The 12,826-nt window shown below is 38.4% G+C and overlaps 1 protein-coding gene across 5 annotated transcripts in view; it reads left to right on the top strand.

The window, feature by feature from the left end:
- ZNF569 (zinc finger protein 569) overlaps positions 1–12,826 on the top strand; it is a 76,694-nt gene continuing 63,868 nt past the window's right edge. For 3 of the 5 annotated variants that reach the window (XM_082367289.1, XM_082367287.1, XM_082367288.1), the window contains exons 1-2: positions 4,531–5,404; positions 6,649–6,811. Coding sequence is in view for 3 of the 5 variants with exons in the window: in XM_082367287.1 (XP_082223413.1) it covers positions 6,807–6,811 (5 nt within the window). In the remaining 2 variants the exon portion in view is untranslated. Of the gene's footprint in view, positions 5,405–6,648; positions 6,812–12,826 lie in introns of all 5 variants that reach the window. The other 2 variants (XM_082367285.1, XM_082367286.1) reach the window with 2 other exon arrangements.

Raw genomic sequence — 12,826 nt, 5'->3', positions numbered from 1 at the left:
GTTGGGTCTTCGTTTCTGTGCGAGGGCTTTCTCTAGTTGCGGCAAGTGGGGGCCACTCTTCATCGCGGTGCGCGGGCCTCTCACTATCGCGGCCTCTCTTGTTGTGGAGCACAGGCTGCAGACGCGCAGGCTCAGTAGTTGTGGCTCACGGGCCCAGTTGCTCCGCAGCATGTGGGATCCCCCCAGACCAGGGCCCGAAACCGTGTCCCCTGCATTGGCAGGCAGATTCCCAACCACTGCGCCACCAGGGAAGCCCTCTTTCTTTTTTTAAAATTAATTTTTAATTGGAGTATAGTTGAGTTACGATGTTGTATTAGTTTCTGCTGTACAGCAAGGTGAATCAGTTATACATATATCCACTCTTTTTTAGACTCTTTCCCCATATAGGTCATTACAGAGTATTGAGTAGAGTTCCTTATGCTATACAGTAGCTCCTTATTAGTTATCTATTTTATATATAGTAGTGCGCACATGCCAATCCCAATCCCCCAATTTATCCTACCTCCCCCTTCCCCCTTGGTGATCATAAGTTTGTTTTCTACATCTGTGACTCTATTTCTGTTTTGGAAATAAGTTTATTTGTACTATTTTAGGATTTAGTTCTTTTAGAGTAATTTATCCCTACTTAAAGAGACTACCTTACTTGTGACATCTACATAGAAAAAAGTCATAAAATTGTCCTTGGTTTAACAATGATAAATGAAAAACATTAAAATTCTCCAGCTGAACAAGGTATGCAAGGATTTTTTATATTCCTTTTTTTTGTTAAACAGCGAGAGCAAAATAACTTCCTGGCATATAAAGATAAGAGGTGACCAAGCATACCACTAATGGAAAGGGGACATTTTCACAGAACTAGTGTTTTCCCCCATCCCATTTTCATTTGATGTCAATCAAAACATACCATTGGCCATAAGTTAGTTTTTAAGAAAGCAATATGGGGGCTTCCCTGGTGGCGCAGTGGTTGAGAGTCTGCCTGCCAATGCAGGGGACACGGGTTCGAGCCCTGGTCTGAGAGGATCCCACATGCTGCGGAGCAACTAAACCCGTGAGCCACAGCTACTGAGCCTGCGCGTCTGGAGCCCGTGCTCCGCAACTGGAAGAGGCCGCGACAGTGAGAGGCCCGCGCACCGCGATGAAAAGTGGCCCCCGCTCTCCGCAACTGGAGAAAAGCCCTCGCACAGAAGCGAAGACCCAACGCAGCCAAAAATAAATTTAAAAATAAATAAATAAAAAATAAAGCAATATGCTTCTGCATACACCAGTTACTTTACGTACAATAAAGGAATGGGGAAGAGGAAAATGAAAGACTAGAGAAAACTGTACTGTAGTAGTTAGGATGTGGTGGAACCAAATTGCATTTTTCTAATCGAGAATGTCCTTTTGGTCTGTAGAACAGAGTTCTGGAGTAAAGTAGCAGGTTCCTTTTTTAGTAGACACCTCCTGTCTGTTGCTGGAACACATCAATTGTATCTTCATCCTCCATTTCCAACTGTGTAGGCAAGTCTGCTTCATTGATTGGCTGCCCGTCAAATCGGAATCTGATCTGCCTCATTGACAAACCGTGTCATTCACAATAGACTTTCATTAGTTTACTAAGTGGTGTATGCCTCTTAATCTTAAAGTGCACCACAGAACCATCCTGCCCTGCCACCTTCAAATTAATATGATCATTGTTCTCAGTCCTTCCTTGGTCTTTTTGTCAGCCATGGTGATCTCCGGAGTCTCCTCAGCTGCTGTTTCGCCAGGTCCACACCAAACACGCACACAAGCAGCACCAGGAGCAGCAGAAGAAGCTGCTTACAGCTTTGAGCTTCACTCCTTATTTCTCTTGTGCCCCCAACCTGGGCAAGCTCAGGAGCTCTCTTTTTTGACACTAGCGGGAGATTTAAACCACACAAGCCTCTGCCATAAACGCTCCACGCCAATTTCCTTTCCTTGCTTTTGCAAACAATTTGCAGACTTTCTTGGGACACCTGCCTTGCTTTTCCTAGAAAGCTTCATTGTGTGAGTAATAAAACTTTTCATACCCTCTTGGTGTGTGTGTGGCGTCATCAGTCTCAACATCCCAACCATATTTTGGGTGGGTGGGTGGGTCCATACTATACCTGCCGATTGCAATAGGAATAGATATCACTGTCTTTTTTCACAGATGACACGATCATCTATGTAGAAAATCCAGTGGAACCTCCAAACTCTAGTAGAAATACTAAGTGACTTAAGCAAGGTATCAGTCTACAAGATACAAAAATCAATTGTATTTCTTATATATCAGCAATGAACAACTGGAAATTGAATTTTTAAAAATACCATTTACAATGCATCAAAACCGCTGTAATACCTAGGGGTAAATCTGACAAAATATTTCATTATCTGTACATTAAAAAATATAAAATATTGCTTAGAGGAATTAAAGAAGATATATATTGTGCTCATATTGTGTCTTATGGTTATGAGAGTCACCATTTTAAAGATGTCAATTCTCCCCAATTGATCTATATATTCAATACAATCTCAGTGAAAATTCCAGATAGATTAAAAAAATAAATAAATGGACAAATTCCTTCTAAAACTCTCCTTGGTGTTTGAAATGAAAATTTGTTTTCATACACACGAAAAAATTGTATATGAATGTATATAGCAGCTTTAGTTATAACAGCCAAAAGTTGGAAACAACCCATATGTCCTTCAATGAATGAATGGCTAAACAAACTGTGGCATATCCACATGGACTTCTACTCAGCATTAAAAAGGAATGAATTACTTACATATGTAAAAACACGTATGAATCTCCAGGAAATTATGCTGAGTGAAAAAGTCAATAGTCCAATTACATACTTTATAATTCCATTTACATAACATTCTTGAAGGGGTAAAATTATAGAAATGGAGAACAGATTAGGGTTGCCAGGTCTTAAGGAGGGGGTTAAGAGAAGGAGGGAAGTGGGTATGGCTGTAAAAGGACAACATGAAGTATTCTTGTGATGATGGAAATATCTTGAAAGTATCAATGTCAAGGTTGTGATACAGTGTATAGTATTGCAAGATGTTACCACTGGGGGAAACTGGATAATGGGTATATGGGATTTCCCTGAATTATTTCTTACAACTGCATGAGAATCAAGAATTACTTCAAAATAAAAAGTTAAAATTTTTTAAAAAGCTAGGCCGAAAAGAAAACAAATTCTAAGGTAGTAGACCAAAACCCAACTACATTAAATGTAAATTCACTAAATATGTCAAAGAGTAAGATTGTCATTATTTATTTTTAAAATAATATTGTTTAATGAGACATACTTTAAAAATAAAACAGAACGGTTGAAAGCAAAAGGGTAGAAAAAGATAATGCACTAGCCAAAAGAAGGATGGTGAAGCTACAGTAATATCAAAACTGACTAAGACAAAAAGCGATATTATAAAGGGTAGATTCCATAATTTCCTATTGGATCAATCCAACAGGAAGCTATTACAACTCTAAATATGTATCATCCAACAAGAGAGCTTTAAAATATATAAAGCAAAGCTTAACAGAAATAAAAGGAGAAATAGACAAATCTACAAGTATAAAAAATGAAATCAGGAAGCTGAATGGACATAGAACCAACTCTGTTCTCTTCTCATCTTTTAACAAAATAATTAGCAAAAAATAATTCTTACAGTTGACAGAAAAAATATACTGTTGGTAAAGACACATGAGACAAATAAGCAAAACTTATTTAGAGGACATGTTCTCTCTATGCAGTGTTTGGGAGCCTCTTTTCCCTTCCCAGAAAGAAATTCACACTTTTCGGAAACAGTGCCTATTATCATCTAGTGAAAGGAAGGCTGTGAAAGGAAGACTATCTTATTCTGCTTCCTAGAGATAATATAGTTCTTTAGGCTTTGTGTAGCTTCACTGTAAGCTTATGAGCCAGAAGCCTCTTTGACACCTTCAACGACTACAAGTTCCTGATATTTAGCATGCTGTAGTCTACTGTATTCTGTTCTCTTTGCCAACATACTATTGCACAAAAGCATACAGTAGTGTTTTCTTGGATATTTTCTCCATTTTGGTCTCTACTGCAAAATTATTGCAGTGGGTCTTCAACTTTCATTGTCAATTGTTTTTAAATTCTTAAATCAGAGCGGAACTCATATGAAATGTTGAAAAAAGAAATCAGGTCTTCAGGGCAAGAGTGACATATAGTCCGGGTTGCTGGATTCTTAGGTTTTTGCACTTGGTTACTTGTCTACTTTTCAACTTACACTTTTCACTCCTGATGTCGAGGCTACTTTAAATTATTGACATGACCTTTCATTTGATGGCTCAGTGTCTTTGCCTTCTTCAACAACATCTTTCTACATTACCTGTATCACTTCTGTCCATATAACACACACGGAATGTGGAGTAACACAGTGTAAATAAATTAAAAAAAAAAAGCGTGGGTGTTTCCAGTAATACACAATCACGAATCTCTATAGTTTTTTTCCATTTAATATTTTGGTGACTCGTGTATTGACTTGACCATGTAAATTTCAATATTGTAACAGGTGCCCGTCAGAAAAGCAGAAACACAAAGAACGGACACAGCACATTGTCTCTGAAAAACTGCAGAGTCAGAATCAAGAGGTCACTAGAACAGACGACGCGACCATGGTCACACGAATGGTCGCAAACTCGCACGACCCTAAAGTCACTGGACCTCAGAGTCTCTCGAGCCCATAGACTCCCTACCACAAATTCCACCGCTGAAATCTCCCACACCCGATCACGCAACGGTACTCCTCCCTTTTCTGACTGCCTCCAGGAGCTTGAGGCTCAGGCTGGCCCATCTCGTCTCTTCACGGTGCCCAGACCTTGCCCCACTTTCACCCCACTGAAGTCCAGTCCCAGGTGGAGCCGGGACCAGACGGAACGAAACCGACTCAGCGGTGCTTCCTTCACGGACCAGGTACCGTAACCCCTAGAACCCGAAGATCCAGACAACTGTAAGAAGGAGGCGACTTTTCGCAGAAAATAGATTTGGGCCGAGAAGGCCTCTGGGAAATGTAGTCCGGGGCAGGAAAACTGCGGACCTTTTCAGATTCTTCTCAGCACCAAGTGGCACTCCCAGGCTCCGAGGGCCGGACTCACTGGAGGCAGCTGCCGCAAAACTCTCAGCTGAGGCCCCTTGGCAGATCTGAGAGCCCCTCAACGCAGCGGTTGGTTATTCCCGCTACTCGTCAACTGGAGGGCCAGTCCCGCCCCGGCGAGCCGCGAGGGGCTCTGGGAAGAGTTATCCTGCGTCTAACGGACCGAGGCTTGCGTTGCCTTCGGCCACAGCCGGCACTGACCTTAATGGATTACCTAACTCGGGCTGCACCGGCTGTGCCACTTGGGCGGCGCTGAGGTGCGGAATTGGGGCCTGTGCCTGCCGGCTCGGCGGTGAGTGCTCGGGAAGCCGCGAGCTCAGAGTCCGGGACTCTTTGTGCTGGGTGGAGTAGGGGCCTGCGGACCACCCGGTGCCTGTGTTGTTGGAGGAGGACGCCGGGCAGGGCTTTGCCCGTGCGGGTGGTTCCCTGCGGCCGTGGGAGTGACGTGTGAAGGACTGTGAGCGTGTGGCTTGATAGGACTTTATTTGCCAGACATTTGTCTGTGACTGATGTGGCCGTGGAGTCGTGTGTGCAGGCGGAGTTTGTGGATGTGCTTTTTTCCTTTTCTGTTTCACTATGAACGTGCCTGCAAACCACGATAAAAGGCAGAGTTCGGTTGTGTGTGTAGATTTGTGAGACTGTTTGTACCAGTGCTTCATTTCTTTGGAGATGGTAATAGTAAATATGTTTTTCTATGAGATATCAATAGCCCCAACACGTTGTTTCAGTATTTATTTAAAATTTTATTTCTGTGTATTGGCCACGTTGTTTTGTGTGCTTAGTAACAATGCGCCTTGCCCCTCACTCCCTCCCCCAAATCACAAAATAAAGAAAAGCTCCAAGAAAGCAAAAAGCATTCATACTTCTACCAGCCACTATCAAAATTTATTTCCCATCTTTTCACCCCTCCCTCTGTGAATACATACATAAGCATTCGTATATTATAAAATTGGAATCACGCTATACATACAGTTCTGTAATCTACGTATGCCATTTAACAATGTGCAGTTAATATTTTTCCATTTAAACAATTACACATCTATGTCATCATTTAAAAGTTTCTTTATGGTATACATTTTAATGCATTTACTCCTGTTGATGGGTAATTTGGTTCTTTTCAACTTCTTGCCATTATAAAGAATGGGTTTATCAGCAACTATTTGGCATGTTATGATGCACTTTCCTAATTTTTTTTTGGTGGGGGGCAGGCTCTTAGAAGTGGAACTGATAGGTTGAGATATATGTGCTTATTAAAGACTCCCTAATTCTATCCAGTTATTCTCTTGTAAGGTTCCAATAATCTACAGTATTATTGGCATAGTATAAGATTGCCTATATTCATACACCCTTGATAACAATGGTTATCGTTAGTATTAGTAATCTTTGTTAACCTCAGAGATGTAAAATAATTTCTTTAATTTGCAGTTAGTTGATTACTACTGAAGTCAACCATTTAAAAATCTTTTTTTGTGTGAATTATGTGTTTTCCAAGGTGTTTTTCTAAAGCAGTGTTCTATTTTCAAATTTCTTTTCCAGGTTCTTCAGGTGCTGAGGATTCATTCATTCATCCACTCACCATTTATTGAATGCTGCGTGTGACAGGAATAATTATAGATACTTGGGATATAGCATTGAACAAAGGAGACAAACTCTCTGCTATCATGGTACTTACATTGTTGTGGGCCAGATAATAAATGAGGTAAGTTAAATATAACATACATTAAATAGTGAAACATTCTAAGAGAAGAAGTAAAGCAGGAGGATATATAGAATCAGGGATGAGACTTGGAGTTTTAGATGGGGTAGTTAAGAATGCATCCTGAAAATGTAATAATAAAGATATGAAGGAAATAAAGGTGCTAGTTATGCACATAATTAAGGGAAGAGGGAACAACAGTTAGAAAAGCCCTGAGGTGGGAATATGCCTGTTACAAAGAGGCTGGTGTGGCTGAAATAGAGCAAATGAGAGGGAGAGTAGTGAGAAATGAGAGAAGAAAGGTAATTGGCGGGAAGGAGGGCAGATCAGATTGGGCCTTATGGGCCATGTTAAGGATGTTGGCTTTTTACTGTGAATGAGATGGGAAGCTATTGGAGAGTTTTGAACATGCAAGTGATATTATCTCCTTACGATTTAAGAGGATTGCCTTGGTTACTCTGATGAGAGAATTATGAGAAGAAGAATAGGGGAAGAGGGCAGGGACAAGGGCAGAAGCAGAGAGACCAATTAGGAAACTATTGCATTAATCTAGGGAAAAGATGTTGGTGACCTGGACCAGAGTAGTAAAACTGGTGAGAAGTAGTCGTGTACTGGATATAATTTAAAGGTAAAGCTGACATAATTTGCTGATAGAACTGATGTGGAGTGTAAGTGTGACAAGATGACACAATATTTTTTAATCTGAGCAACTTGAAGAATGGAGTTATCATTAACTGAGAAGGGAAAGAAGGTAGGAAGAACCTGGGGCATAGAGAGATAGTGAGATTTCAGTTTGGAATATTGTATCTGAAGTATGAGATGCCCATTGGACATTCAGGTGGAAATATTACGTTGGCAGTGGGATATACAAGTCTGAAGTTCAAAAGAAAGATCTGAGACCTAGGTTGGAGACATACATTTGGGGATTATCAGCATACTGGTGATATTTAAAGAGATCACTTAGAGGGTAGGGTAGATGGAAAATGATAGAGGTAAAGGACTTATCTCTGCGTCACTTCAACATGAGAAAGTCTGGAAAATGAGGAGGAACCAGCAAAAAAGACTGAAAGGGACTAGCTAGAATGGTTGGGAGAAAACCCCAGTTATGGTGCTTATTGCTACTGACATGGTCATTGTTTCTAGGCTTTTTGTTTTGGTGGGCAGAGCTAGGAAATATATTCTTGTAGTTTTTTTTAGTAGCTTGATTCACATACCATACATTTTACCCTTTAAAGTGTACAACGGAATGTTTTTGAAAAAAATCCACAGGGTTGTGCACCCATCACCATCGTGTAATTTTACATCATTTTTGTCCTCCCTGAAAGAATTATCGTACCCATTAGCAGTCAATCTCATATTCTCCTCCTTCCTCCCAGTCTAATGAACCACTAATCTGATTTATGCCTCGATGAATTTGTCTATTCAGACATTTCATATAAATGAAATTGTACAATATGTGGTCTTTTGTGACTGGCTTCTTTCACGTGATATGTTTTCAATGTTTATTAATGTTGTAGCTGGAAATATACTCTTAACAGAGTAGACCCCATGAGTTCGTACTGCTATTTGCAATCAAAAAAATTTAGAATTATAGAGTTTCTACTTTGGTTTCATTTTTGTGTCTTTTATTTATTAATCCATCCATCTGTAGATGTGTATATGTATATATAAATAAGATAGTTCAGAGCAATATTATTAGTACTTAAAATATTCCTACTGCAAATAATTTAATGTTTCTTTATAGATCTATTTGCTTTGGGGTTGTCTCTCTAGGGACGTAAAACCCAATTATTGTGCTTTAAAGTAACTAGAACTAATTTCTCTGTGTGTGGTTAAGCCACAAATGTAACATATGAGTAGGTTCATTTGTTTCATTCTGCTTTTGATTTTTCGGTGTAGCTTATGGGTTTTTTGGTTGTTGTTGTTTTAATTTAATTTAATTTAATTAATTATTTTAGCTTTTGTTTTAACATTTGTTTTAATTTTGTTTTATAATCATGTAAGACATTTACATGGTTGGAAAGTCAAATATACAAAACAAAGTATTTTAAAGTATATACAAAACAAACACACAAAACAAAGAGAAGTCTTGTATTGTTTGCAAACAGGGAGCATGATGCCTCCAGCTTTGTTATTCCTTCTCAAGATTGCTGTGGCAATTTGGGGTCATTTGTGGGTCCATACAAATTTTAGGATTGTTTGTTCTATTTCTGTGAAAAATTCCATTGGAATTTTGATAGAAATTGCATTGAATCTATACATTGCTTTGGGTAGTATGAACATTTTAGCAATATCAATTCTTCCAATCCATGAACACAGAATTTCTTTCCATTTATTTGTGTCTTTTTCAATTTCTTTCATCAGTGTCCTATAGTTTTCATTGTGTAGTCTTTCACCTGCTTGGTTGAGCTTATTCCTAGGTATTTTATTCTTTTTGATGCAATTGTGAATGGAATTGTTTTCTTAATTTTTCTTTCTGATAGTTCATTATTAGTGCATAGAAATGCAGCAATTTCTGTATATTAATTTTGTATCCTGCAACATTACTGAATTCATTTATAAGTTCTAACAGTTATTTGGCAGTCTTTAGGGTTTTCTATGTATAATATCATGTCATCTGCAAATAATGAAAGTTTCACTTCTTCCTTTCCATTTGGATGCCTTTTATTTCTTTTTCTTGCCTAATTGCTCTGGCTAGGACTTCCAGTACTATGTTGAACAAAAATAGCGAGAATGGGCATCCTGTCTTGTTCCTGGTCTTAGAGGAAAAGCTCTTAGCTTCACACCATTAACTATGGTGTTAGCTCTGAGCTTGTCATATATATCATTTATTATGTGAGGTACGTTTCCTCTATACCCACTTTGTTGAGAGTTTTTGTCAAAAATGGATGTTGAATCTTGTCAAATACTTTTCCTTCATCTATTGAGATGATCATATGGATTTTTATCATTCATTTTGCTAATGTGGTGTATCACATTTGTTGATTTGTGGTTATTGAACCATCCTTGCATCCCTAGAATATATCCCACTTTATTGAGGTGTTTGATTCTTTTTTTAAAAAATTTTTAAAAATAAATTCGTTTTATTTTTGGCTGCGTTGGGTCTTCGTGGTTGCACATGGGCTTTCTCTAGTTGTGGCGAGTGGAAGCTACTCTTCATTGTGGTGCACAGGCTTCTCATTGCAGTGGCTTCTCCTGTTGTGGAGTGCGGGCTCTAGGCACGCGGGCTTCAGTAGTTGTGGCTTGTGGGCTCTAGAGCGCAGGCTCAGTAGTTGTGGTGCATGGGTTTAGTTGCTCCGCGGCATGTGGGATCTTCCTGGACCAGGGATTGAACCCGTGTCCCCTGCACTGGCAGGCGGATTCTTAACCACTGCGCCACCAGGGAAGCCCTGAGGTGTTTGATTCTTAATGTATGTTGAGTTCATGTTTGCTAATATTTTGTTGAGGATTTTTCATCTGTGTTCATCAGGAATATTGGCCTGTGATTGTCTTTTCTTGTGGTATACTTGTCTGGTTTTGGTATCAGGGTAATGCTGGACTTGTGAAATGAGTTTGGAAGTGTTTTCTCCTCTTCTAATTTTTGGGAGAGTTTTAGAAGGATTGGTATTAATTTTTCTTTGCATGTTTGGTAGAATTCACCAGTACAGCCATCTGGTTCTGGATTTTTGTTTGCTGGGAGGTTTTAAATTACTGATTCAACCTCCTTATTAGTAATTGGTCTGTTCAGATTTTTTGTTTCTTCATAATTCAGTCTTGGATGGTTGTATGTTTCTAGGAATTTATCCATTTCTTCTAGGTTGTCCAATTTTTTGGCATATAATTGTTTGTAATAGTCACTTATCTTTTGTATTGTATTTCTGTGGTATCAGTTGTAACATCTCCTCTTTTGTTTCTGATTTTGTTTGAGTCCTCTCTCTTTTTACTTGGTGAGTCTAGCTAAAGGTTTGTCCATTTTGTTTATCTTGTCACAGAATCAGTTCTTGGTTTCATTGATCTTTTCTCTTGTCTTTTTAGTCTCTATTTCATTTTTTTCTGCCCTAATTCTTGTTATTTCCTTCCTTCAACTAAGTTTGGGCTTCTTTTATTCTTCTTTTCTAGTTCCTCGAGGTTTAAAGTTAGATTGTTTATTTGACATTTTTCTTGGTTTTTGAAATAGGCATTTGTTGCTATGACTTCCTTCTTAGAACTGTTTTTGTTGCATTCCTTAAGTTCTGGTGTATTGTACTTCCATTTTTATTTGTCTCAAGACATTTTTGATTTTGCTTTTGATTTCTTTGTTCCCATTGGTTATTCAGTAGCATGTTGTTTAATCTCTACATATTTCTGAATTTTCCAGTTTTCTTCTGGTAATTGACTTCGTTTCATACCATGTGGTTGGGAAAGATGCTGGATATTATTTCAGTCTTCTTAAATTTGTTAAGACTTGTTTTGTGGCCTGTCATATCCTAGAGAATGTCCCATGTGCACCTGAGAAGAAGGTGTATTCAGGTGCTTTTGGATGGAATTTCTGTATATATGTGTTAAGTCTATCTGGTCTAATGTGTTGTTTAAGGCCAATGTTTCCTTATTGATTTTCTGTCAGAGCGATTTATCCATTGTCTTATTGTATTGCTGCCTATTTCTCCCTTTAGATCTGTTAATATTTGCTTCATATATTTAGGTGCTCTTATGTTGTGTGCATATATATTTACAAATGTTTATCCTCTTGTTGGATTGACCCCTTTATCATTATGTAATGCCCTTCTTTGTCTCTTATGGCAGTCTTTGTTTTAAAGTCTGTTTTGTCTGATATAAGTATAGCTATCCCAAATTTCTTTTGGTTTCCATTTGCATGGAATATCATCATGGAAAAAGATGGACCCTTCAGTCTGTGTGTGTTCTTACAACTGACGTGAATCTCTTATAGGTAGCATATTGATGGGTCTTGTTTTTTTTATCCATTCATCCATTCTGTGTCTTTTGATCAGAGAATTTAATCCATTTACATTTAAAGTAATTATTGATAGGTATGTATTTATTGCCATTTTGTTAATTGGTTTTTGGCTGTTTTGTAGTTCCTCTGTTCCTTTCTTCTCCTTTTGCTCTCTTTCTTTGTGGTTTGATGGCTTTCTTTATTGGTATGCTTAGATTCATTTCTCACTATCTTTTGTTATCTACTGCAAATTTTTGGTTAATGGTTACCATGAGACTGACATAAACCCACTTATATTTATAATGGTCTAATTTAAGTTGATAATAATCAAAGTTTGAATGCATTCTAAAGCTCTACATTTCTATCCCTGCCCCCCCATCATTTTAAAAAATATCAAATGCTTCACAAATTTGCATGTCATCCTTGCGCAGAGGCCATGCTATTCATCTCTATATCATTCCAATTTTTGTATATATGCTGCTGAAGTGAGCACTGGGAAGTTTCTGTTGACCTGTCTTCAAGTTCACTGATTTTTTTCCTCAGTCATGTTGAGTCTACTGATGAGTCCATTGAAGGCATTCTTTTTTTTTTTCTTTTTAGAGTTCCATCAGCACTAAGCAATTTTAATTAAAAAAAAATGATCTCAGACTAATTTCAAACTCACAGAAAATTTGCAAGTACAGTACAGAAAAACTCTCTTATTGCCTTCACCCAGATTCAACAACTTGTGATATCTCTCTCTTTCTTTCACACACACACACACACACACACACACACACACACACACACACACACACACACAAAATGAGTCTTTTTCTCAACCATTTGACCACAAGCTTCAGACCTGATCCTTCATCCCCTAAATACTCCAGTGTGTATTTCCCTAAACAAGGACCTCCCAATAAGTCAGGAAATCAACATTGATACAACATTGCCATTTAGAGAACCTGTTCAAATTTTAATTTTGCCAGTTGTCCCAAAAATGTCTTTTTCTTCATACTTTAAAAAATATATATATTTATTTATTTTTATTTGGTTGTGCTGGGTCTTGTTGTGGCTGGTCGGCTCTTTAGTTGCAGCTGGCAGGCTCCTTAGTTGTGGCTCGC

The sequence above is a fragment of the Balaenoptera borealis genome (assembly GCF_965194805.1).
Source record: "Balaenoptera borealis genome assembly, chromosome: 19".
In the NCBI taxonomy this organism is placed as follows: domain Eukaryota; kingdom Metazoa; phylum Chordata; class Mammalia; order Artiodactyla; family Balaenopteridae; genus Balaenoptera; species Balaenoptera borealis.
Note: the sequence above shows the minus strand (reverse complement) of the source record. Positions and strands in the feature narration are given on the sequence as shown.